The 24,429-nt window shown below is 39.6% G+C and overlaps 1 protein-coding gene across 3 annotated transcripts in view; it reads left to right on the top strand.

The window, feature by feature from the left end:
• The window catches only part of NLN (neurolysin), a 100,671-nt gene that overhangs the window by 32,151 nt on the left and 44,091 nt on the right, over positions 1-24,429 (top strand). For all 3 annotated transcript variants that reach the window (XM_059878764.1, XM_024981346.2, NM_001033989.2), the window contains 5 exon segments: positions 6,678-6,937; positions 10,543-10,691; positions 21,653-21,760; positions 23,200-23,302; positions 24,152-24,312. In XM_059878764.1, coding sequence (XP_059734747.1) covers positions 6,706-6,937; positions 10,543-10,691; positions 21,653-21,760; positions 23,200-23,302; positions 24,152-24,312 — 753 coding nt within the window. In that variant the 5' untranslated portion in view covers positions 6,678-6,705.

Below are 24,429 nucleotides of genomic sequence, written 5' to 3'. Positions count from 1 at the left end.
TTTCTTTTAAAGCTATTTAACGTTAATGAAACGTGTCCATAGTAGTTGGTTTGTACTAAGACGAGTGGTGAAAGGAGCAGGGCATTGGGATGTAGAAATCTTACGTTTTACTCATCACTGTCCCTCTTACTATTCCTTACCTCAGTGATCCCATGGCCAGCCTCTTCATCTGTCCTGCAGCTTCCTTGGAAGTCCAACCAATCAGGGCCATGGCTCGCTCCTTCAAGGCCTCAGTTCTGTGTATCCATGAGGGATTGTGGGAATATGTATTTTGGAAATTTTCAGCCAACACACTACATTTCACATCTCTTGTTATTTTAGGCCACCACCAAGCCTGGGAGACCCTCTGGGCTTGGAAGGTCTTATACTCTGACCTCTGTATATCTTGTTTTTTTCTCTGCTCATTTCTTGTTTTTTTCTCTGCTCATTTCTTTATCAGTTTTCATTCCCTTTTCAGCCAGGATCCTGTTTGAGGCAAATAGCATAAAACCACATTCAAACTGGCTTTCAACAGTAGACTCGCATAACTGGAAAGTCTAGCTCTAGGTCAGGCTTCAGAATTAGTTGATCTAAGGGATCAGTGATGTCAGTAAATATTTGGTTTCCTTCCTTTATTCTTCTAGTCGCAGTGTTTATTTCATCATTTAAGTCAGGTTCCACTCATTCTCTAAGATGGATGCCAGCTGTGGTCAAGGACAACAGCCTGCTCAGTTAGACTCAGGAGGAATGAGACCCCTTTCTCTCACAGCAGTGCTGAGGGTCGGGGATGCATGGGCCCTGGGAAGAAAGCATGTATATGATCACATAGGGGAAGAGGTGAATAGCTGGACAAAAAAAAACACATGCTTAGCTATTGGTCGTACTTGGACTCATCCTTTGTTATTGCCAGAGCCCTTGTCCCATGGGAAACAGACTCCTCCATTTTTTCATTTTCTCTGGATCCTCTTTTCTCCTCCTAACCTTTATTGTAATCCATTCAGCTCTGAGGAAAGTATTTCCGCATATCCCTCTTTCTTCTACATGGCATATCACAAAGTAAGGAGGAAAGGTTGATATCTTCCAGCTCTGCTCACAGGCCAGTACCTCTTCACCACGGCATAAAAATGCCTTTGAGGCTCACAGTACCCTGCTTATGATGTCCTCTCCCACCCACCAGGCTGGTCCCCCCAGTTCTTTGATGATTTTAGTTTCTGGTTCAGTCTTCTTTTCTGCTCCCAGGCCCAGCCATCAGACTGCTGACTCCAGTGTTCCCGAAGACCGTCTGTCCAGTACTGGGCTATCGGTTCTCTGCACTCTTCAACTCATTTATATCAGCCATCCACTTCCAGGAAAATATCCTGGTTCTTATCAGGGTTAATCTTTGGTTTCTTAAATTCAGACATCTATTGTTTTTACTAGAGCAAATTTGGAAAACTCAGCAGTGGCCACAGGACTGAAAAAGCTGTTTTCATTCCAATCCCAAAGAAAGGCAATGCCAAAGAATGCTCAAACTACCACACAATTGCACTCATCTCACATGCTAGTAAAGTAATGCTCAAAATTCTCCAAGCCAGGCTTCAGCAATACGTGAACTGTGAACTTCCTGATGTTCAAGCTGGTTTTAGAAAAGGCAGAGGAACCAGAGATCAAATTGCCAACATCCGCTGGATCATGGAAAAAGCAAGAGAGTTCCAGAAAAACATCTATTTCTGCTTCATTGACTATGCCAAAGCCTTTTGACTGTGTGGATCACAATAAATTGTGGAAAATTCTGAAAGAGATGGGAATACCAGACCAGCTGACCTGCCTCTTGAGAAATCTGTATGCAGGTCAGGAAGCAACAGTTAGAACTGGACATGGAACAACAGACTGGTTCCAAATAGGAAAAGGAGTACGTCAAGGCTGTATATTGTCACCCTGCTTATTTAATTTATATGCAGAGTACGTCATGAGAAACGCTGGGCTGGAGGAAGCACAGGCTGGAATCAAGATTGCCGGGAGAAATATCAATAACCTCAGATGCAGATGACACCACCCTTCTGGCAGAAAGTGAAGAGGAACTAAAAAGCCTCTTGATGAAAGTGAAAGAGGAGAGTGAAAAAATTGGCTTAAAGCTCAACATTCAGAAAACTAAGATCACGGCATCTGGTCCCATCACTTCATGGGAAATAGATGGGGAAACAGTGGAAATAGTGTCAGACTTTATTTTGGGGGGCTCCAAAACCACTGCAGATGCTGACTGCAGCCATGAAATTAAAAGACGCTTACTCCTTGGAAGGAAAGTTAGGACCAACCTAGATAGCATATTCAAAAGCAGAGACATTACCTTGCCAACAAAGGTTTGTCTAGTCAAGGCTATGGTTTTTCCAGTGGTCATGTATGGATGTGAGAGTTGGACTGTGAAGCAGGCTGAGCGCTGAAGAATTGATGCTTTTGAACTGTGGTGTTGGAGAAGACTCTTGAGAGTCCCTTGGACTGCAAGGAGATCCAACCAATCCATTCTGAAGGATATTAGCCCTGGGATTTCTTTGGAAGGAATGATGCTAAAGCTGAAACTCCAGTACTTTGACCACCTCATGAGAAGAGTTGATTCATTGGAAAAGACTCTGATGCTGGGAGGGATTGGGGGCAGGAGGAGAAGGGGACAACAGAGGATGAGATGGCTGGATGGCATCACTGACTCGATGGATGTGAGTCTGAGTGAACTCCGGGAGTTGGTGATGGACAGGGAGGCCTGGGGTGCTGCGATTCATGGGGTCGCAAAGAGTCAGACACGACTGAGCAACTGATCTGAACTTAACTACTTGTTACATTGTTACCTGTTTCATTGATTTTGCTGAAATTACAGTCTCTCTTCCTATCTCATACAATTTGCTCTGCCCAGGGACATATGCCACTTCTTCCTACCTCCATTAGCACCTTGCTCCATATGTCCCCTTTTTTTTGGCCAGCCATGCAGCACGTGGGATCTTAGTTCCCCAACCAGGGATTAAACCCATGCTCCTTGCAGTGGAGGTACAGTCTTACCCATGGGACCGCCAGGGAAGTTCCACTTTCGTATGTCATTTAATAGTGAGTGAGTACGTGAAAGCCGCTCAGATCAGATCAGATCAGTCGCTCAGTCGTGTCCGACTCTTTGCGACCCCAGGAATGGCAGCACGCCAGGCCTCCCTGTCCATCACCAACTCCCGGAGTTCACTCAGACTCACGTCCATCGAGTCAGTGATGCCATCCAGCCATCTCATCCTCTGTCGTCCCCTTCTCTTCCTGCCCTCATCCCTCCCAGCATCAGAGTCTTTTCCAATGAGTCAACTCTTCGCATGAGGTGGCCAAAGTACTGGAGTTTCAGCTTTAGCATCATTCCTTCCAAAGAAATCCCAGGGCTAATCTCCTTCAGAATGGACTGGTTGGATCTCCTTGCAGTCCAAGGGACTCTCAAGAGTCTTCTCCAACACCACAGTTCAAAAGCATCAATTCTTCAGCGCTCAGCCTTCTTCACAGTCCAACTCTCACATCCATACACGACCACTGGAAAAACCATAGCCTTGACTAGATGGACCTTTGTTGGCAAAGTAACGTCTCTGCTTTTGAATATGCTATCTAGGTTGGTCATAACTTTCCTTCCAAGGAGCAAGCGTCTTTTAATTTAATGGCTGCAGTCACCATCTCAGTCGTGTCCAGCTCTTTGTGACCCCATGAACTGTAGCCCACCAGGCTCTTCTCTGTCCATGGGATTCTCCAGGCAAGAATACTGGAGTGGGTTGCCATTCCCTTCTCCACGGGATCTTCCCAAACCAAACCCAGATGTCATTTAATAAGTAATTTAAAAAACTGGTTTCACACGGAATCATTAAAAATGACAAATTGTTCAAATAATATATTCAAACAGAACATAAATGAGTATTTTAAAATATTTTTATGTAAGAGCAAGGCCTTTTTGTTAAATGTGAATCACTTGATCCGCATTCCTCACTGTCCTTGAGTAAACTCTACCCAAAAATGCATTATTTTTCATTTCCAGTTTCAGTCTCTTTAAAGTGAAGCAAGAACACTCCAGACACACATAAGTAATCTAAGTTAAGAAACCTGCTGAATCTTTGTAATTCTGTTTTAAATCTTCTCTAACAGTAGTTTTTTGGTTGGCCTTTTAGTAACTGTCCTGTTTAAAGTATTCCCAAGGTATTGACCTAAACAACAGATCATTCTTTTGGCACACATTTAATCAGTTAAATACTTCAGTTACATGAAAATGAGTATAATAAGTATCAACAGTTTTGTAACAAATAAACTTGACTCTTGGTGAATATACAACTCAGCTGGTTGAAGGAGAAATGTGGAAATACATTGGAAAATAGTCTGCCAGTCTTGAGTATAACCGTCAACCAGTATGTTTCACGTAGGAGACCTCAGTTATTAGGAGAGATGGTTAAGGGGGTCAGACGGCTAAGGCTTCTCCTCTGTTAATAATGTACCTTTCTGTGTCTCAGCCCCTTACACCCCTCAGTCTCCTTGTTCTCACAGCCAGCTCCGTGGAGAGTTGCTGAGGTGCACTCTTCTCCGGTTCTTCACCTCCATACCCTCAGGCATAGTAATCTGACTTCCACCCCTACCACCTGGCTGACACTGCTCTTGCCAGAGTCATCCGTGACATTCCTATTGCTGAATTCGACAGAGACTTTCTGTCTTCTTGAAATTCATACATCACACTGTCCTTCACTCCTCCCTTTTTCAGTGTTCACTTTTCACAATTCCTTGAACCCTTCCTACTTGATTCTCTTTCCTTCCGCTTCAATGATTAGACTGGAGTTAGAGTCCGGTTGGTCTGTTCTCCCTCCGCAGATTCCCCTGGGCCAGCTCAACCACCCATGTCACTCCAGTTACATTCAACAGTGGTGAATTTTGCTGACTTGCACCACCGCCGCTTCAGACTTGGCACATCCAAAACTGAATGTCTCTGTGTCCCACCAGAGAGCCTCCTCCTTTGTCTAACTTCCCTAGTTTAGCAATGGTGCCTCTGTCTGTCCCTGTAGTTCCAAGAGAGAAGGTTAGACACCACCTCACCTCTTCCTAAAATACGTTCAGTACCAAGTCATAGTGATTTTATTTCCTGAATATCTTCTAAGTCACTCCAGTTCCCCATTTCCTAGTGAGGTATTCCATAATATTGTGCCCCAGTTCCCATCACAGCTTTCCTCTGGAATGAGCCCTCTTTTCTAAACATTCCAACTCATTATAATTTGAGTGATTAGTTTAAAACACATACCTTTTCTCGTCTCTCACCTGATTGAAACCCTTCAGTGACTTTGTCATGACCCTTAGAGTAGGTCTGAGCTCTTAAGTGATTCCCAAGGCTCTTCATTCTCGAGTCCGTACTTAAGCTTTTCAGATTTTTCATTCCTTACAGTCTTTACCTTTGGATAACTTCTATACATTGTTCAGATCTTGCCTTGCTTATTGTTCCTTTTAGAAAATCTTTCTAGAAAAGCTCCTTCTGTGATATTTCAGAGTTCTCCCTGTTTACCCTATAAAACTCATCTCAGTGTAGCACAATTGCCTATTAATCGATTTGTCTTCCCTGTATTATAAATTATATATGTTATAAATAGGAGGGTCCCAGTCAATTGCCTGTGTGTCTTTGGTGCCTGTAACAAGGAGTAGACATAGCGCATGCTTGTAAGTATTTGTTGAACAAACGACATTAAAGCAGTCACTTAGCCTTTCTGAGCCTCAATTGCATCATCGTTAAAGGGGAATATTGTCTTGCCCACATCATAAGGTCGTTTTAGGGTCTTGTAAGATAATAGGAATTAAGTTGAGAATTCTAGTTAAGAGAGTAGGTTCCTGCTCTCTACTTCTTGGTTTTTAATCCTAGCTCTCACTGTATCGCCAGCTGTGTGACCTTGGGCAAGTTAGTTAACTTTTCTGTGTTTTAGTGACCCCCTTGGCTAAAGAAAAATAACCACAATATCTGCTTCATAGGGTTATTGTGAGTTTTAACTGAAAAGCATTCAGTACAGTACCTAAACACAATAAATGTTAGCTATTATAATATTTTTATTTATAAGCTCTAGAATTCCATATTATAACTATATATGCAAACATATGCCATCAATTTTTAGTTTCAGTATTTTAAGGGGTTAAAGGATTGGTATAATTTTTAATTTTTTCCCCTTTATCTTTTAGGATAATACCATACCAGGTTTTATTTTTTAAGTCATAAATTCAAGTCAACATAGTTGATTAACATGAAATTTTAGTAATACATTTTTTAAATTGTTCAATATAAAAATAATTTTGAAAATCCTTCCTGAATATCAAAATATTGAATTTACATACATAGTAGGTAAATATTAGCAAGAGAAAAATGTAAACATTAACATAAGAAAGATTACTGTTTTAATTTATAAAGGACAATTATCAATAATATATCTTTGACACCTAACTTTATTTCTCTGATTTAGTTACATAAGTAATTCAGTGTTTGGGAAGTCCAAATTCCATTAACTCTGTAACTAGTCAAGAAAACAAGTAAATACAAGAGCATTTAGTTTCATGAGTATGTATTCACCGGAAAGAAATTTGCTCAATTTGAGTAAAAAGTTCTTTCTAATTTAAAATTTAATTAAATAATACACATTTGTCTGTTGACTTTGGACCAAAAAAGTGCCTAATTTTTATCCTTTTCTGATTCTTTTTAGAGTTGGTGGTTCCAGAATTTTATTCAGAATGACTTTAGGAAGAGAAGAGATGTCTCCCCTTCAGGCAATGTCTTCCTATATGGCAGCTGGTAGGAATGTTTTAAGATGGGATCTTTCACCAGAGCAAATCAAAACAAGAACTGAGGAGCTCATCTCGCAGACCAAACAGGTGTACGATGCTATTGGAATGCGTGACATTAAGGAGGTAACTTACGAGAACTGTTTGCAGGCACTCGCAGACATAGAAGTGAAATATATAGGTGAGTAGGATGCAAAAACATATCAATATTTCATTTTGTGGGCATCATAAACCATTTTATGCTTCCCGACTCAACAATTCATTTTCCAATTTTACAAGACATTGATTTTTACATAATGATTTGTAATTGCTTAAATGATTAATGATTCATAATTGCTTAGAATTATATTACCTAAGGTAAAAAATTTTATTATGTGGCCTGAGGTGCTATAAAACATACACTCTTGTTACAGCTGCATTCTGGAGAACAATATCTATCAAAACTTTTTAAGACATGCAGACGGATTCTTTACCAGCTGAGCCACAAAGGAAGCCCAAGAATACTGGAGTGGGTAGCCTATCCCTTCTCCAGTGGATTTTCCTGACCCAGGAATTGAACTGGGGTCTCCTGCATTGCAAGCAGATTCTTTACCAACTGAGCTATCAGGGAAGCCCTAACAAGTGCATACCCTAGCCCGATAATTAATTCCCCATTTAGGTATAATCTAAGAAATAATCAGATATAGGAAAAATCATGTATAAATTTATGTATAAACAGGTACTCTATCATAGCAGAAGCCTGGAAACAACTGCTAAGTGTCAACTAGTAGAATAGCTAAATAAATTATGGTATATTCACCCTCTGTAACAGTATGCAGGCATTAAAATCATGTTTAGGAGTAGTATTTAGTAACATTAAAAGGACAGAGAAAGAAAACAAATTTTAATAATGTCCAATGTCTTGGGTACTAAGTTTGTAGTTGATTTTTAATTTACTCTTTATACTTTTCTCTATTTTCCATATTTCCTACACTTAAAATATATTATTTTTATAATCTAACTATTGTGTGTTCAGTTATGTCCGACTCTTTGCAGCCCCATGGACTGCAGCCCACCAGTCTCCTCTGTCCCTGGAATTTTCCAGACAAGAATACTGGAAAAAGTTGCCATTTCCTGCTCCAGGGGATCTTCTTGACCCAGGGATCGAACCCACCTCTTGCATCTCCTGCATTGCTGGCGGACTCTTTACCACTGCCCAACCTGGGAAACCCCCAATAATAACTATTAGACCCTTTGAATTATAAGGAATAAAGAATCATGCTAGTTATCTCAAAGAATTTTGTAGGATAATTATGCCTAAACAATCTTGGCTGTGTGGTAACTGGGCTTTCTAAGAACATAGGCTATAACTGAATATCATAAACATTTGTATGAATTCTGGAATTTGGAAGGTTGTCCAAAATCTTAAGCAGCCCCAGTGACCAAATCATCTCTTTACCCATACCAAGAGCTCCCTACCCTGTATCCTACCATGACACAGGGACTTGACTGCTTTCTCTTCCCTCTGCGTTTCTATCTCAGTTTCTGCCATTTACTACCAGCTTCTTCACTCCCATTTTTGTTCAGTCACTAAGTCGTTTCTTACTCTTTGCCACCATGGACTGCAGCACAACAGGCTTCCCTGTCCTTCACTATTTCCTGGAGTTTGCTCGAATTCATATGCATTGAGTTGGTGATGCTATCTAACCTCTCACCTTCTACCACCCTCTTCTCCCTGGTGGGTTAGACGGTAAAGAATCTGCGTGCAATACAGGGTTCCATCCCTGGGTCAGAAAGATACCCTGGAGAAGGGAATGACTACCCACTCCAGTATTCTTGCCTGAATTCCACAGACAGAGGAGTCTGTTGGGCTACAGTCCATGCGCTCACACAGAATCATGACTCAGTGACTTTTTTTTTTCCACTCTGATTAATGACCACTAAATTTTGCTACAAGCCTTGAACTTAAAATCTTCAATAAAAAAGATCTGATTGGGCTTGTAGTTAGTCAAATCAAGGGAGTTGATCCCCATTCAGCAGAGCTTTCTCAGCAGGCAATTTCATATGCCTTTTCCACCCTGTAAGTGGTTTGTCCTTGGTTCACATACTCACATTTTCAGTCACTTATGGCTATGATGGTGTGCCAGGGTAATAGCTTATGCATTTAAGAAATGTAAAAATAAGTAGGGAAAAAAATCTTTTAAAACAGAATGATCTTAAATTCTGCTTTTTCTCCCCAAATCATACATCTTTTAAATATAACTTTGGTTTTGTGATATTTGTTCTCCCTCTCCTGTGAATTTCTCTTCATAGGTTAATCATAAAAATGTTTGAATTTCAGAATAGATTTTTTAAAATAATTTTTTAAATTATCTAATTTTTAAATTTAGATAATTTATCTAATAATTTTTTAAAATTATCTATTTTTTTAAAAAACAAACACTATGAATTTGTTCAGGTATTTGTGGCATTTTTATAGCTTTCTTTGTAACTATGTTTTAAGAGGACCGATATGCATAAGGTAGCTTGTTTAACTGGACAATTCCTTGGTATGTAAAGGGTAGCTTTGCCGTCTACCATATATCGCATGTGTAAATTTTACCTATTTACAATACCTTCAAAGTGCTAAAGAGTAAAATTAAAATATATTAATTGTCACAACATAGCCACAACTTCCCTGTAAATGATAATTTTTTTTTTTTGCCGTAATATGGATTATTTCAAGACATCAGATTTTTGCCTAATTAAAGTCAAAATACAAATGTTTGAAAAATCCAGCTACCAAGTTTGATATGTGAAAGTGAGAACAGAAGACATTACCACTATTATTTAACAGGAAGGGCCCCAATATTCATCTGCTTACTGAATATGTCCATTGAGATTTCTGAGGATCATTTGAAATTATATGCAGCTTTTTATGTTTGTATGAATGCTTGCATTTGGGGGAGGGTTCATGACTTTGGTTAGATTAAGAGTTTATTGTAAAGGTTAAGAAGTTTTCTAAACAAACCCATCCCTCTAAATCACCTGCTTGTTTCTTAAACATGCTTTGTTCTGCCAGTCCCCATGTTTGCGGTCTCTACTTCTCCAGTCCCCAACTGAGCTCTTCCTCTCGCCCCGCCCATCCTCTAAGGTCCAGCCTTCTCAACGGGTGTGGCTTAATGCCTCAGCCCTTGGTATTGCTGCCTTGACAGCTAAGCTGCTCTGTCCTCGTATTGTTGTTTATCTTTTCATGTACTGTTCCCTACCCCCAACTCCCAGACTATAAAATGCCTCAGTATGAGAACTATATCTTTTAAATTGGAAGGTTGTGATTGATATATACACTGTAACTATATATGTATAAAATAGATACTAGCAAGAGCCTACTGTATAGCACAGGGAGCTCTACTTAATACTTGGTAATGGCCTATATGAGAAAAGAATCTAAAAAAGAGTGGTTATAGGTATATGTGTAACTGATTCGCTTTTTTGTATTCTTGAAACTAACACAACTTTGTAAGTCAACTATACTCCAATAAAAAAATTTTTTTTAAAGGACATCTTTTTTCCCCTCTACATTCCCAGATAATAAATTGCATTCTAACCATACTTCGTTAATTACTCAGTGCACACCCTTAGTGTTCTTAGCAATGCCCCTGGACTAGCAAAGTCCTATTTTAGACACTGTTTCTCAAAAGCCTTAGGAGCCTCTAGAGAAAATATATAATCTTAGACTTATATTGGGATAATCCTTCATCTGTGTATGAGGTATTTTTCTTAATACCAACTTGATGAGTCCTTATGGTTTTTTTCCTCTATTAACAGTGGAACGAACCATGCTAGACTTTCCCCAGCACGTCTCCTCTGACAAAGAAGTACGAGCTGCAAGTACAGAAGCAGACAAAAGACTTTCTCGTTTTGATATTGAGATGAGCATGAGACAAGATATCTTTCTGAGAATTGTTCATTTAAAGGTAAATGATCTTATAATTCCTTTAAGAGGAAAAAAAAAAAACAACAATAAAAACATAAAAGCCTTTGACCAATGATAAAAAGTATTTGAATGTGCCTAGATTTTGTGTCTAATTATTATAATAGAGGGCACAGCGTAGTGTTATATTATGCCACTTAGGTTTATGTTGAGCTACTAATTATATTCATTTAAAATTTTTAAGACCAAGTATAATAAAAGAGTGTACATCTATAAATCTAAAACTTTTTAACTATCATGGATTTTAATAGTTTAATGAAAAATATTCTTTGAATTTTAAAAAAATTGCAGCTCAAATGGAGTTGAGTTGTCTATAAATAATCATGTGGTTTTGGCTGTAAACCTGATGACTTACTGTTTGATTCTGCATGCCGGAGACATTCTTCTCTGTCATTCTTACATTTCTCAGACTCACAGAAATTATGGATTATGAAATCTCTAGGTGGGTCTGCCTTGAGTGTTTTGACTCTTTTCATCACCAATGTTGATTTGCTTCCTAGCATTTTCATCATTTCTTTGCTTTGAATTTTTATTTTCATGGTTCTCAGCAATTTGTTTGGAAAACAACCAAGGTTTTACAATCCTAGGCATTTTTGTTAATTTTGCATGTTGCATATGCAAAATCTCTAAGATTGTTTTCTTTTTAGCAAATTATGACAAGAATTGAAATAAAAAGCTGTTTTATTTCAAATGTTTTATTTGTAATTCACTGTGGCATGTGTAATCAAAAATTTATTTAGACATGTAAGACATATGTGCTATTTTTTCATGTCAGACATTTTTCACCCTTAATTTGTGTTCATCTATGCTGACTCATAATTGTTCATCTTTGGCACTTTAAAAATAGCATAAAATAACTCTATGACTATTTTTTACTAAATTGTCCTCGTTTCAACTTTTGACTCCAGTTGTTATTCTATACAATTCAAATCATGGCCCTTATAGTTTCCGATTTTTATCTCATCCCAGAATAATCTAATTTTTTTTCTATCTGGATATTATATATGTGCCATAGAAATTTTCCCTAATATTTCTAGTTTTCTTTGATTAAGTGTTTTTTTATCCTGACTTGTGAGTTCTCATTTGGGATTTTCTAGCTTCAAAAAGGTATTGCAATCTTAATGTTATTAATTGAGTCTACTGTTTTTGTTACTTTTCCACCACCTCTGATTTCTTATAAATATCAAAATCTGGGAGGTTTGTCCCTTTAGATTTCTTTGTTAAACTTTTATATTTTGTATGTATTGGCCTCTGATCCCACTAAATAACTATTGTGCTTGTTTATGTACTGGACTTTATTTGGTGAATTTAAATACCTACCTTGACAAATAGTAATATTTTTCAGTTGGTATTTTTAAAAATCTAGAACTATCAGTTTCAGCTCTTTGCTAGAGTTGGATGCTTGAATAGATGGTAAATCTCACACCATTCATACCTAACAAAGTTAGATGTATCTAAATCTTCTGTTTAATTTTTCCTTTAACTTTCCTCTAAGTAAAAATAGAGCAACCATGATACAATACATAAAGCTTTCATTAGACTGAGTGATAGGATTTTAAATTTATGTAGAGTCATCAATTTCAGGCTTGCTCTACCTGAACAAGGGTGATCTAAATAATAATCTCTACATTGGCCCCCAATGTAGCCAATAATCAAATGTATTATCTTAGCTAGATATAAAACGTTATTTTAGCTCCTGTTAATTTTCACTTAAAATTGATGCATAGAAGCATGAAATTACTTTTTTTCACAGTTCCTTAATGCAAACTGTGTGCCCAGTAGGCATTCTAGTTATCTGTGGATGTACAACATGTAACTCTAAAACTTAGTGACTGAAAATAGTAAGTCATTTTATCTTCTCTCATAGTTTGTATAGGTCAGGAATTCAGGAAAGTGTCAGTTGAGCAGCTCTGGCTTGGAGTCTTGCGTGTGATTTCAGGCCATGGTGACTGGAGCAGGTAGACCAGCCAGATGTCTCTATTTTCTTATCCCCTCAGGGCACTTCCATGTAGCGTCTTTCTGTGGACTAATTTGGACTTCCTCCCAGCATGGCAGCATCAGGCAGTAGGACTTCTTTTCCTGGAGACTGAGGGCTTCAACACGGATGTTACAGCATGTTCTACACAGAAGCTGCATTGCATTTTATGACCTGTCTCAGAAGTCACATAGCATCACTTCTGCAACACCATATTGACTGACTAGTCACGACAATCTCCCAGATTCAAGGGACACCACATTACAGCCTAGGGAATATCATCTGATTCACAACCTTTAAAATAAGCAAGTTGTTGACTAAATGGATGGATGAAATCGTAGTAGGGCATGAGACTAACCCGTCTTTCTACTTCCTTCCCAGGCGTGGCTAGTGATGCTGCTTTACAGTTATACAGCAATAGAGTTATCTAGTTTAACTCTCATCCCAATCTTGTGAAGTATCCCTTTTTATAAGTAGAGAAACTAAGGCTCAGAAATGGTAACTTTCCAAGTGAAAGTGAAGTCGCTCAGTCGTGTCCGACTCTTTGCGACCCCATGAACGGTAACCTACCAGGCTCTTCGGTCCATGGGATTTTCCAGGCAAGAATACTGGAGTGGGCTGCCATTTCCTTCTCCATGGGATCTTCCCAACCCAGGTATCGAACCTGGGTCTCCTGCATTGCAGACAGACGCTTTACTGTCTGAGCCACTAGGGAAGCCCTAACTTTCCAAGAGTCATGGAAAAAAAGTGAAAGTGTTAGTCTTTCAGTCATGTCCGACTCTGCGATCCCATGGACTGTAGCCCACCAGACTCCTCTTCCATGGGATTTCCCAGGCAAGAATACTGGCGTGGGTTGCCATTCCTTCTCCAAGTCATGGAAGTGGTTGGTAAATACTTGCCAGAAGTCATGTAGACTTTATGTTAAAGCCCTCAAGGGAAAAAGGTGTCACATTTGATTTTATTTTGCATCTTTGGCAGAGTGCCTGGTACAAAGTACAGTAAATATTTAGTAAATGTTCCTCAAACTGAAGTGAGAAATGGTGACAAATTAAAAAAACAAGCCTTCAGTAATTGATGCAAGGACATGGGCTGTCCATGTGGGGCAAAAAATATCGTATTGCTTCCTCACAACCAAATGAAAAACAATCTCTAATGGATTAAAGTCTTAAAAAGCTAAACTTTAAAGCTTCTGGCAGTTTATATAGAAGTAAACCTTCATGACATCTGAGCCAGGAAGTATTTCTTAAAAAAAGACACCAAAAGTGCTAACTGTAAGTCTGATAAACATGACTACATTAAAATAAAGAACTTCTATTAATAAAGTGAAAAGACACTAATACAAAAAAAAAAAACTCAAATACTAAAAAAAGAAATTTGCAAAACGTGAAACTAGCAAAGCATTAGTACCTAGGATATATAAAGTAATACTTTAATCACTTAAAAAGACAAGCATCACAATAGAAAAATGAGCAGATGACATGAAAGGTAGTTCAGATAAAACACAAATGGCAATTAAACATGAAAAAGATGTTTAACCTAATTAAGTCAGGGAAGTTCAAATAAAGACTGCAGTAAGATTCTTCACTGACTGATTGACAAAAATGAAAGTCTGACAGTGCCAAGTATCTCTGCAGATAGGAATCAATGGGAATATTCGTGCACTGCTAGTACATGTGTAAATTGATTTTTAAAATAATAGTAATAACTAATTCAGAAAAAAATCTAATCCTATGAAGTTGGATCTTATATTCTCTAAACGTAGCACACCCACCCCACCCCCACTTCAGCATTTACCTAAAAATATGTTTGCATTTGTCCACAGGTGAAATTGAACATGTATTCATAACATTATCTATAATAGCAAAACATTGAAACAACTCAGATTTCCATCAAAAGGAAAATGGGTCAATACACTGTAATATATTTACAATAGAATGTTTTGTAGTAGTGAAGAAAATAAACTACAGCAACATGCAACAGCATGACTAAATCTTCATTTCAGTCAGTTCAGTCACTCAGTCGTGTCTGACTCTTTGTGACCTCATGGACTGCAGCACATCAGGCCTTCCTGTCCATCACCAACTCTTGGAGTTTACTCAAACTCATGTCCATCAAGTCAGTGATGGCATCCAACCATCTCATCCTCTGTCATCCCCTTCTCCTCCCGCCTTCAATCTTTCCCAACATCAGGGTCTTTTCAAATGGATCAGTTCTTCAAATCAGGTGGCCAAAGTATTGGAGTTTCGGCTTCACCATCAGTCCTTCCAATGAATATTCAGGACTGATTTCCTTTAGGATGGACTGGTTGGATCTCCTTGCAGTCCAAGGGACTCTCAAGAGTCTTCTACAACACCACAGTTCAAAAGCATCAGTTCTTCAGTGCTCAGCTTTCTTTATAGTCCAACTCTCACATCCATACATGACTACTAGAAAAACCATAACCTTGACTAGACAGACCTTTGTTGATAAGTAATGGCTGTGCTTTTCAATATGCTGCCTAGGTTAGTTATAACTTTTCTTCCAAGAAGCAAGTGTCTTTTAATTTCATGGCTGCAGTCACCATCTGGAGTGATTTTGGAGCCCAAGAAAATAAAGTCTGCCACTGTTTCCCCATTTATTTCCCATGAAGTGATGGGACCGGATGCCATGATCTGAGTTTTCTGAATGTTGAGTTTTAAACCAACTTTTTCACTCTCCTCTTTCACTTTCATCAAGAGGCTCTTTAGTTTTTTATTTTCAGCCATAAGGGAGGTATCATCTGCGTATCTGAGGTTATTGATATTTCTCCCGGCAGTCTTGATTCCAGCTTGTGCTTCATGTAGCCCAGCGTTTCTCATGATGTACTCTGCATATAAGTTAAATAAGCTGGGTGACAATATACAGCCTTGACATACTCCTTTTCCTTTTTGGAACCAGTCTGTTGTTCCATGTCCAGTTCTAACTGTCGCTTCCTGACCTTCCTAACTGTTGCTTCCTGACCTGCATACAGATTCCTCAGGAGGCAGGTCAGGTGGTCTGGTATTCCCATCTCTTTAAGAATTTTCCAGAGTTTGCTGTGGTCCACACAGTCAAAGGCTTTGGCATAGTCAATAAAGCAGAAATAGATGTTTTTCTGGAACTCTCTTGCTTTTTTGATGATCCAGCAGATGTTGGCAATTTGATCTCTGGTTCCTCTGCCTTTAGGCAGAGGAAAATCATAGTAACAACAAGTGAAAAAAAGAAACTACATAGCACTGCATACAAAAAGGTATCATTTTAAAAGGCCAAAAGGAGCAAAAGTAAACAATGTATTTAGTGGGATTTTAGTGTGTAGTCCCTAAGTCATGTCTGACACTTTTGTGACCCCATGGACTGTAGCCTGCCAGGCTCCTCTATCCATGGGATTTCCCAGGCAAGAATACTGGAGTGGGTTGCCATTTCCTTCTCAAGGGGATCTTCCTGACCCAGGAATCAAACCCAAGTCTCCAGCACTGCAGGAAGATTCTTTACTGCTGAGCCACTGGGGCAGATCCAAACAATGTAAATGTAAGTGGTAAAACTAGAAGAAAATATTTCACACAAAATTCAAGGGAGTGGTTACCTATTACATAGATAAAGGCAACAGTGTTTTAATATTCTGTTTCATAAGTTTAAGGATGGATTTAATTTGTTTTCAAAATATATATCGGAGAAGGCAATGGCAACCCACTCCAGTACTCTATCCTGGAAAATCCCATGGACGGAGGAGCCTGGTAGGCTGCAGTCCATGGGGTCACTGAGGGTCAGACACAACTGAGCAACTTCACTTTCACTTTTCACTTTCATGCATTGGAGAAGGAAATGGCAACCCACTCCAGTGTTCTTGCCTGGAGAATCCCAGGGACAGGGGAGCCTGGTGGGCTGCCGTCTATGGGGTTGCACAGAGTCAGACATGACTGAAGTGACTTAGCAGCAGCAGCATAATATATATATGTAGTTATAGTCATTTGTAAAGTTCAGATATTACATTGAAATATAACATTTAATGTATCCTTATATCGATCAGAAGAAAAAAAAGATGAACACATCCCTTTAGCTACAAAATGTCCAAATATCAAAAGCCAGCGACTATGGTCTCAAGTCCTAGTGTTTCCCTGTCCTGACAAAGGCTTCTCAGTCATTGGCTAAGAAGCCTGCAGAGATCAAAAAAGCCACATTGGTGAGAAAAATGTGCAATGTCTCTAGGTGTATAACATTTTATTATAGTGGCCTGCTGAGTAAGAAGTACAAGAAAAGAATTCTTTAGTGCAATTAAGTGAATTATGCAAGCTAAGTTGAGAAATGCAATTATCTATTGTAATATTATTTATATTTTTTTCAGAGCTGTGGGCTTGATCTTGCCAGTTCATTTTGGACAATTAATGATTTCAACAGGAAAGTTTTAATGTTACAGTGTAAATGAATAGGTCACGGGATTAAGTATATGTTTTTAAGCATTATGTGATCTACCAGCTGTGGAAACTTGGTTCCAAATTAAAATACAAGAACCAGTATCTAAAAACCATGATTTAAAAAAAATAAAATAAAAGAGCACACATACTAAAGAGGAAAAACTCAGCCCAAAATTCAACATGGCAATGGTAATTCCCTCTGCTTACCATGCCTTCTTGATTTTGAAATGTACAAGTCTAGTCATTGGTCATAATACTATTGAAACTTGTACCTTTGTCAGACGCTTAAAAGTCAATAGATCCAATATAAAGCATCAACTTCCTTGCCTTAGTTTCCACGTCAGCCCAATGTCCTCTTGTGCTTCCCAAGTACTCCCCTCTCTTTTCACTCACTGCAGATTAACAGTTTGCTAATGTATCTTTTCTTCCTCTGTGGGACTTAAAGCACTTCAAGGAGATAGTCTGTCTTGTCTCCCTAGTGCCTGACCTTAACTGGAGCTCCCAGTCTAAATGTGTTCTCATGTAGTGCGGTTTCTCACTCTCCCTGTGGCCTACACAAAAGCAGACTCTTGTGACAGCGTATAGGAGTCTGCAAGCAGGCCTTTCTGCAGCCCTCCTATCCAGAGTGCAGGCAGCGGCCTGAGAACGCCCTCCTCCCCACAGTAGCACAAAAACCTGACAGGAAGTACCAGTTCAGTTCAGTGGCTCCATCCTGTCCGAGCGACCTCTTTGCGACCCATGGACTGCAATATGCCAGGCTTCCCTGTCCGTCACCAACTTCCGGAGCTTGCTCAAACTCATGTCCATCAGTCTGTGATGCCATCTAACCATCTCTGTTGTCCCCTTCTCCTCCTGCCTTCAATCTTTCCCAGCATCAGGGTCTTTTCCAATGAGTCAGTTCTTTGTATCAGGTAGCCAAAGAACTGGAGCTTCAGCTTCAGCATCAGTCCTTCCAATGAATATTTAGGACTGATTTCCTTTAGGATGGACTGGTTGGAGCTCCTTGCAGTCCAAGGGACTCTCAAGAGTCTTCTCCAACACCACAGTTCAAAAGCATCAAGTCTTTGGCACTCAGCTTTCTTTATGGTCCAACTTTCTCATCCATACATGACTACTGGAAAAACCACAGCTTTGACTTTTGACATACAGATCTTTGTTGGCAAAAGAGACATTAGTCTCTCCTTTTTAATATGCTGTCTAGGTTGGTCATAGCTTCCCTTCCAAGGAGCAAGTGTCCTTTAATTTCATGGCTGCAATCACGATCTCCAGTGATTTTGGAGCCCATATAAATAAAGTCTCTCACTGTTTCCATTGCTTCCCCAATACAGCAAGTAAAAGTGATTGAAAAAAGAAACCAAAATGAGAAGCAGAAGAAAGGGAAAGGCATTGCAAATACAGAAGAATTTATTTCTATCCCCACTTTTACAGCTAATCAGCTGTGGTATATTGAGGAAGTCATTTAACCTCAGTTTTCTTATCTGTGAAGTGAGTCTTTTGTTATTTAGTTAAGTCTTATCTGACTCTTTTGCAACCCCATGGACTGTAGCCCACCCAGCTCCTCTGTCCGTGGGATTTCACAGGCAAGAATACTGGAGTGGGTTTTCATTTCCTTTTCCAGGAGATCTTCCTGACCAAGGGATCAAACCCGTGTCTCCTACATTGGCAGGCAGATTCTTTACCACAGAGCCACCAAGGAAGCTCAAAAGTGTACATGTAAGAGTATATGTGTTTATGTGCTCATACTTGTATATAAAAGTTCTTAGTTACAGGAGGACATTGGGGAAAACTAAATCTTGTTACCACAGAGTTTAAAATAAGATCCCCTGAGAATGGATACATGTGTATGTATGACTGACTCCCTTTGCTGACCACCTGAAACTATTACAACATTGTTAATTGGCTATACTCCTGTATAAAATAAAAAAGTTTTTAAATAATAAAGCAAGATCTCCTGCTGTCAGATTATATAAATTTGAAAATGGCTTCAGAGAACTTTAGCCCCTGCCTGCCCACACCAAAGAGGCCTGAGACCTGGTTCAAGTTCAAGGAGATTAAATTCTTTTTCAGGAAGGAAGATACAATTGGATCAGAGCCGTCTAGAAGTGTTGGCTGATTCCCTCTTAGAAAATCCTTGGGCAGTAGTTCTGACCTTGCCTGGAGATTATAAGGGAGAATATTCTTATGATCAGCTTTGGGACAGGAATGTGCTTTCAAAGCACATTTTAGACGTGCTTTACTCCTACCAGAGATGTCCGGAAATTTCCCAGGACCTCGAGTCTGAAAGGCAAAGGGTGTCTGGTTATAATCGAATCAGACTTTTGTTAAATGTCGTTTTTGTGGTAAGTCAAATATTTCAGTACGTGTAGTTTGGTCATTTTTGATTATACCTAATTCAGAACTGATTTTTCTCAGAACATCCTGTTGACACGTGGGTTACCTATTTGGGGAGAATAAGCAGTTACCTAATTTAGACCTGGAGTTTTGAGTTTACTGTGCCAAGTGCCCTTCCAGGCTCTCTGAGACAGCACCCTGCAACCACCAGATATGTCCAGTCCAGCCCTCTGAGTGTGAGGGCACCTGCTGATCAAGCATAGGAGGAGAGGAAGAATTCTGCTTACGTCCGCTGGTGAGGCCTCTGATGAGCCTCTGTCCTAAGCTCAGGGCCACCTGTGACCAGGTGAATGCCAGGAACCTGAGAAGCCACGTGGCTGCCCAGCTCTGTGCCTCGCTTCTGTCTTGGCCACTGCCCAGATGGGAAGGCCCTCTGCCCTGGATCTCAGCCTCCCCCTTGGGTTCTTCACAGTGTACCTGGCCCTTGCCAGGCCCTTCTCACCAGGGATTGTTTTTTCCTCTCTTCCACTGCACACAGCTACCGCCTAGATTCTCCCCAGCCTTAGAACCTGTAGTGTCATCCTGTCTGGGGACTCTTGTTGCCATGCCCCACATCTCAGGACAGACTTCCTGGCGCTGTTAAAGCCAGCCTCAGCCAGCCCACGTTCATCAAAAATCCGTATGAACACTGTAATTTGAACTACTGGCCGTCTCTGAGGGAATCAGCCCCCAGCTCAGCTATCTCCCTAGCCGTTCCGGGTGTCTTGCCCCTGAGCCACCTGCTGCTGGCATCCCAGTGTGTACCAATACCAGTTGAGAGGGTTCCACCTCCACTCATGCCAACATGCTCAGAAATTCTCCAGGGACACAGAAAGGATTATTGTGGAAAAAGAAGTCTAACTGTTCTGCCTCCACTGAGAATAAACTCAGAGGAAACTGTGAGTAATGTATGCACAATAAGTACTTTAGTACAATGGCACAAAGTACTTTTTGGTAGGTAAAGTGAGATACAAATCGCTGTATTAAGTATTAGATTGGATTGGATTCATACCATCTCGCAGGAAAACCTGAACGAACTTTTTGGCCACCCGCAATCATACCCTCAGTTGGAGTACAACTCTGTTTACCTGCTGCAACAGAATGTAAGAAATTGCAGACGTGTTGCAGCAAGAACTCTTTACCAACAGTCTAACACGCAAGCTCTAAAGCTGAGCATTTTCAAGACGTGATTAGGTGCGAAGATACAAAGCTTGAGGGGAACAGCCCAAGTCTGCAGGGAAAGCAAATGCAGCCCTCTTCGGTCTCGGAAGCTGAGAGGGTGCTAAGGCTCTACAGGCCGAAGTCCCTCATCAGCTCTCAGCCACACTGGAGCCTTTGCACCTGCCGAATCTGTCTGGAGCCTCTTTCCTCCCAGGGACCAGAAACTAACCAGCCACCCAGATGTGCCATGTATATTCTGCCACCTGTTTTAAAGAAACATGTGGTGTGTTTATTACCTGGCTGTGGCCAGGGGAGTTTTCTGCTCTTTCTCCAGGCCCTTGGTGCTTTTTACTGAGTGTTGTGTGCATTGCTGCATGCAGGTTCACAGGATTTGTCTAGCTCTCCTCCTCTTTGTGATATGCTAGCTCATTTCCCCCAGATACTTGTTCATATGCAGCTTGTCGTGGTCCCTTGATCTTTCTTGCCGAGCAATAGAAAGGCATTTTTGAAGCTCTGGAGCCTTTTGCTGGTGCTGTATCCAGCTGTCCCTGTTTGGTATGTTGGCAAAAGAGTCCTACCTTCCATTTCTGTGGAATTTGCCCATTATTTCTGTTCTTGCCTCTCAAGTGGAACCAGGTTAACAAATGATAGAAAATTAAATCCAGATGCTTTGTGATAAGAAAGATGTTTTGTGAAAAAGACCACTCAGTCATAAAGAACGCTCAGAATGAGATTATGCAAATATTCCTATTATCACATTTTTCAAGTGGTACAGCACACTTGATTCTGATGAAAGGCAGGGAAATTCTGGTTAGCTTTCTATTTCATTTTTTCTGTTTTAAATGAGCAGAAGCTCACTAAAGCATAAAAGAACTTAGGTTTTCCAAAAGGGTTGCCTCATAATCACCTGTGTGCTTTCACAGCCCACCAGAGATGATGAATAAATTTCACTTTGGCCTCGTAGTTTATAATTTAGCCATGCATTGTTGTAACAGAAATGAAAGAGGTTGTCACACTGTTTAATTTCAGGAAACCTGTGATCTGGAAAAGATAAAGCCTGAAGCCAGACGATACTTGGAAAAATCAGTTAAAATGGGCAAAAGGAATGGGCTCCATCTTCCAGAACAAGTACAAAATGTGAGTTTGTTTCTTTTTCTTATTAGAAAATAAAAGAATAAATTTTAAAAAATACAATGAAAAGACAGGAAATTGGGAAACAAGTGTTTGTAACGTGGGAAATAACTTATAGTACAAATCAATTTACAATGTATTTGGTAGCCAATAATTTTAAATTCCACAACTCCTATTAACCTCGTGTTGACTGTCAAACAGCTGATAAGTTAATTGTTCTTTAATTCTGTGTGGATTTTATTTGTTTTGTGTGTGCCGGGTTTATCTCCCCCCATTCCGCTGTACATCCTCTGATAGCTAGTTCAGATCTTAATAGTCAACTTGTACTGCATTCCTTTATGCATACAGAGATAGGGCACTGGTAATAAAATCCTTATGACGGAAAGTTTTAAAACCAGCGTTTTGGAATGAAACCCTCTATGAGTAATATACGGACCTTAAAAATGGAGAGATTAGCTTCTCAAACGTTCTCCTTTGCCTAATACCCAATGAGATCTTCCAGGTTCAGAAGCTCAGCTACAGAATTAACTCATTCTTCAAGGACAGGACGACACTGCACAGTATGTGTTAAGTCAGCAGTCTCAAATTTAGTGTGCCTCCGAATCACCCAGAGGGCTTGTTAAAGCTCTGATTATACAGGACCCCGCCTCTTGAGAGCTTGTTCTTCAGCAGGTATGGTGTGGGTCTCCAGAGTGGGCATTTCTAACAAGTTCCCAGGTGATGTTGATGCTACCTGTGAGAAGCACGCTTTGAGAAATTGTGTGGTCTATGTAAGTTTTATAATCTAGAATTTTTAGAAGAGTGGGACAGGTTAATAAATTCTCTCATGTGTTTTCTTGTGATTTCCCTCCTATTGCTTTCTTTGATCTCCCACCTAGTACTTTTTTCCCCCTCATCTAGTACTTCTTAAACAAATGTTAGGGCCCATAAATCACCTTTATTTGCAAATGCTGTATAAAACTAAAAACATAGCCTGTTTTCCTAAGGAACCATGGAATTAATTACTCGGTTCTTACCGCTTCATTTACTTCAGTACCCAATACTGATTTACTAAATTAAAATTTTGTATTGGAAAAAATTAAAAGTGTTCATTATCAATAGGCTACCAGATTGATTCATTTACTCAGCAGCTACTTACTGTCTATGTACCGTGTCCAGACTCTGCTTTCACTATACCTCCTAAATATATTTAGTTCTTACAAATTTATGCCTGATTTCTAACACATTACCAGGATTCCCTTTCTGTACATATTGCATACAGGTTCTCATGGACACAATGTAGAAAATTGCAGAAAACTGTGTTATCAAGCACATCTCTAAGAAAGTAGAGAGAGTTGGGTACAGAACCTAGTCTTCATATAAAAGTGAAGCTTCCTTGACTGATGGAGATAAGAATGAATGTTGCATTTTATTGTTACCATCCTGTATTTGTATCTTTGTTTCAGGAAATTAAAGCAATGAAGAAGAGAATGAGTGAGCTATGTATTGACTTTAACAAAAACCTCAATGAGGATGATACCTTCCTTGTATTTTCCAAGGCTGAACTTGGTAAACCTTTGTTGTTTTTTTTAAAGAAGTCTATAATTTAGACAAATAATGTCACCCCACAATTTATCAAATCAAAGTTAAAAGAATTCTTTAAAAAGTGTATCTTCTGAAGAACCCACCACCCCTTGTAGAAAAAGCACAAGCAAACCACACCTCACTTTTAGGCTTATAAGAATATATACGTTTGTAGAGACAGTCTAGAAGAAATTTTATAATCTTGCTTGACAACTCATGCTGGTGTTTAATAGCCTTTGGTGCTTTGAAAATTTTTTGCCTCACAGTACCCTCTACATTGTAACTTAAACTGGCGTTTAGTTGCTGAGTCGTGTCTGAGTCTTTTGCAACTCCACGTACTATAGCCTACCAGGCTGCTCTGTCCATAGGATTTCCCAGGCAAGAATACTAGAGTGGGTTGCCATTTCCTTCTCCAGTGGATCTCCCCAACCCAGGAATCAAACCCACATCTCCTGCATTGGCAGGCGGATTCTTTATCACTGAGGCACCAGGGAAGCCCCTGTAATTTAAACTAGCCTTTTCTTATTTGTTATGGATTTGCACGGGGGGCAGGGTGAGGGGAGCTTAATTTTGCCTGTTCCTCATCAAAATGCCATCTGTACAAGTGCATTGAGGCCTGGTCGTATTTTGAATTACCATCTCCCAGGCCACCTGACCTCTAACCACCACCCCATTCCAGTAACATCAAAGCAATATTATAAGGATTGTCATTATTTTACTTGAATTTCAATTACTCCACCAAAATCCCTGGAGCTTCTTAAAGGCACCATGCCAGTGCTAAATAAACCAATCATGAGTGGAAAAATTGATGTGTGAGAAAATGATTTTTTGCAGGTGCTCTTCCTGATGATTTCATTAACAGTTTAGAAAAGACAGATGGTGACAAGTATAAAATTACTTTAAAATATCCACACTATTTTCCTGTCATGAAGAAATGTTGTGTACCTGAAACCAGAAGGAAGATGGAAATGGCTTTTAATACAAGATGCAAAGAGGTATTATAAATGTTTGCCTTTCTTTTGTTTTTACAGAAGATGTTAAGAAAAGGGTTTGCTCTGTTCGCCAGTGTTGAAGTTAGCTCAGAAGTGGATTCCGATTTCTCCATGTAAACG

Source organism: Bos taurus, chromosome 20, assembly GCF_002263795.3.
Source record: "Bos taurus isolate L1 Dominette 01449 registration number 42190680 breed Hereford chromosome 20, ARS-UCD2.0, whole genome shotgun sequence".
NCBI classification, from domain to species: domain Eukaryota; kingdom Metazoa; phylum Chordata; class Mammalia; order Artiodactyla; family Bovidae; genus Bos; species Bos taurus.
Note: the sequence above shows the minus strand (reverse complement) of the source record. Positions and strands in the feature narration are given on the sequence as shown.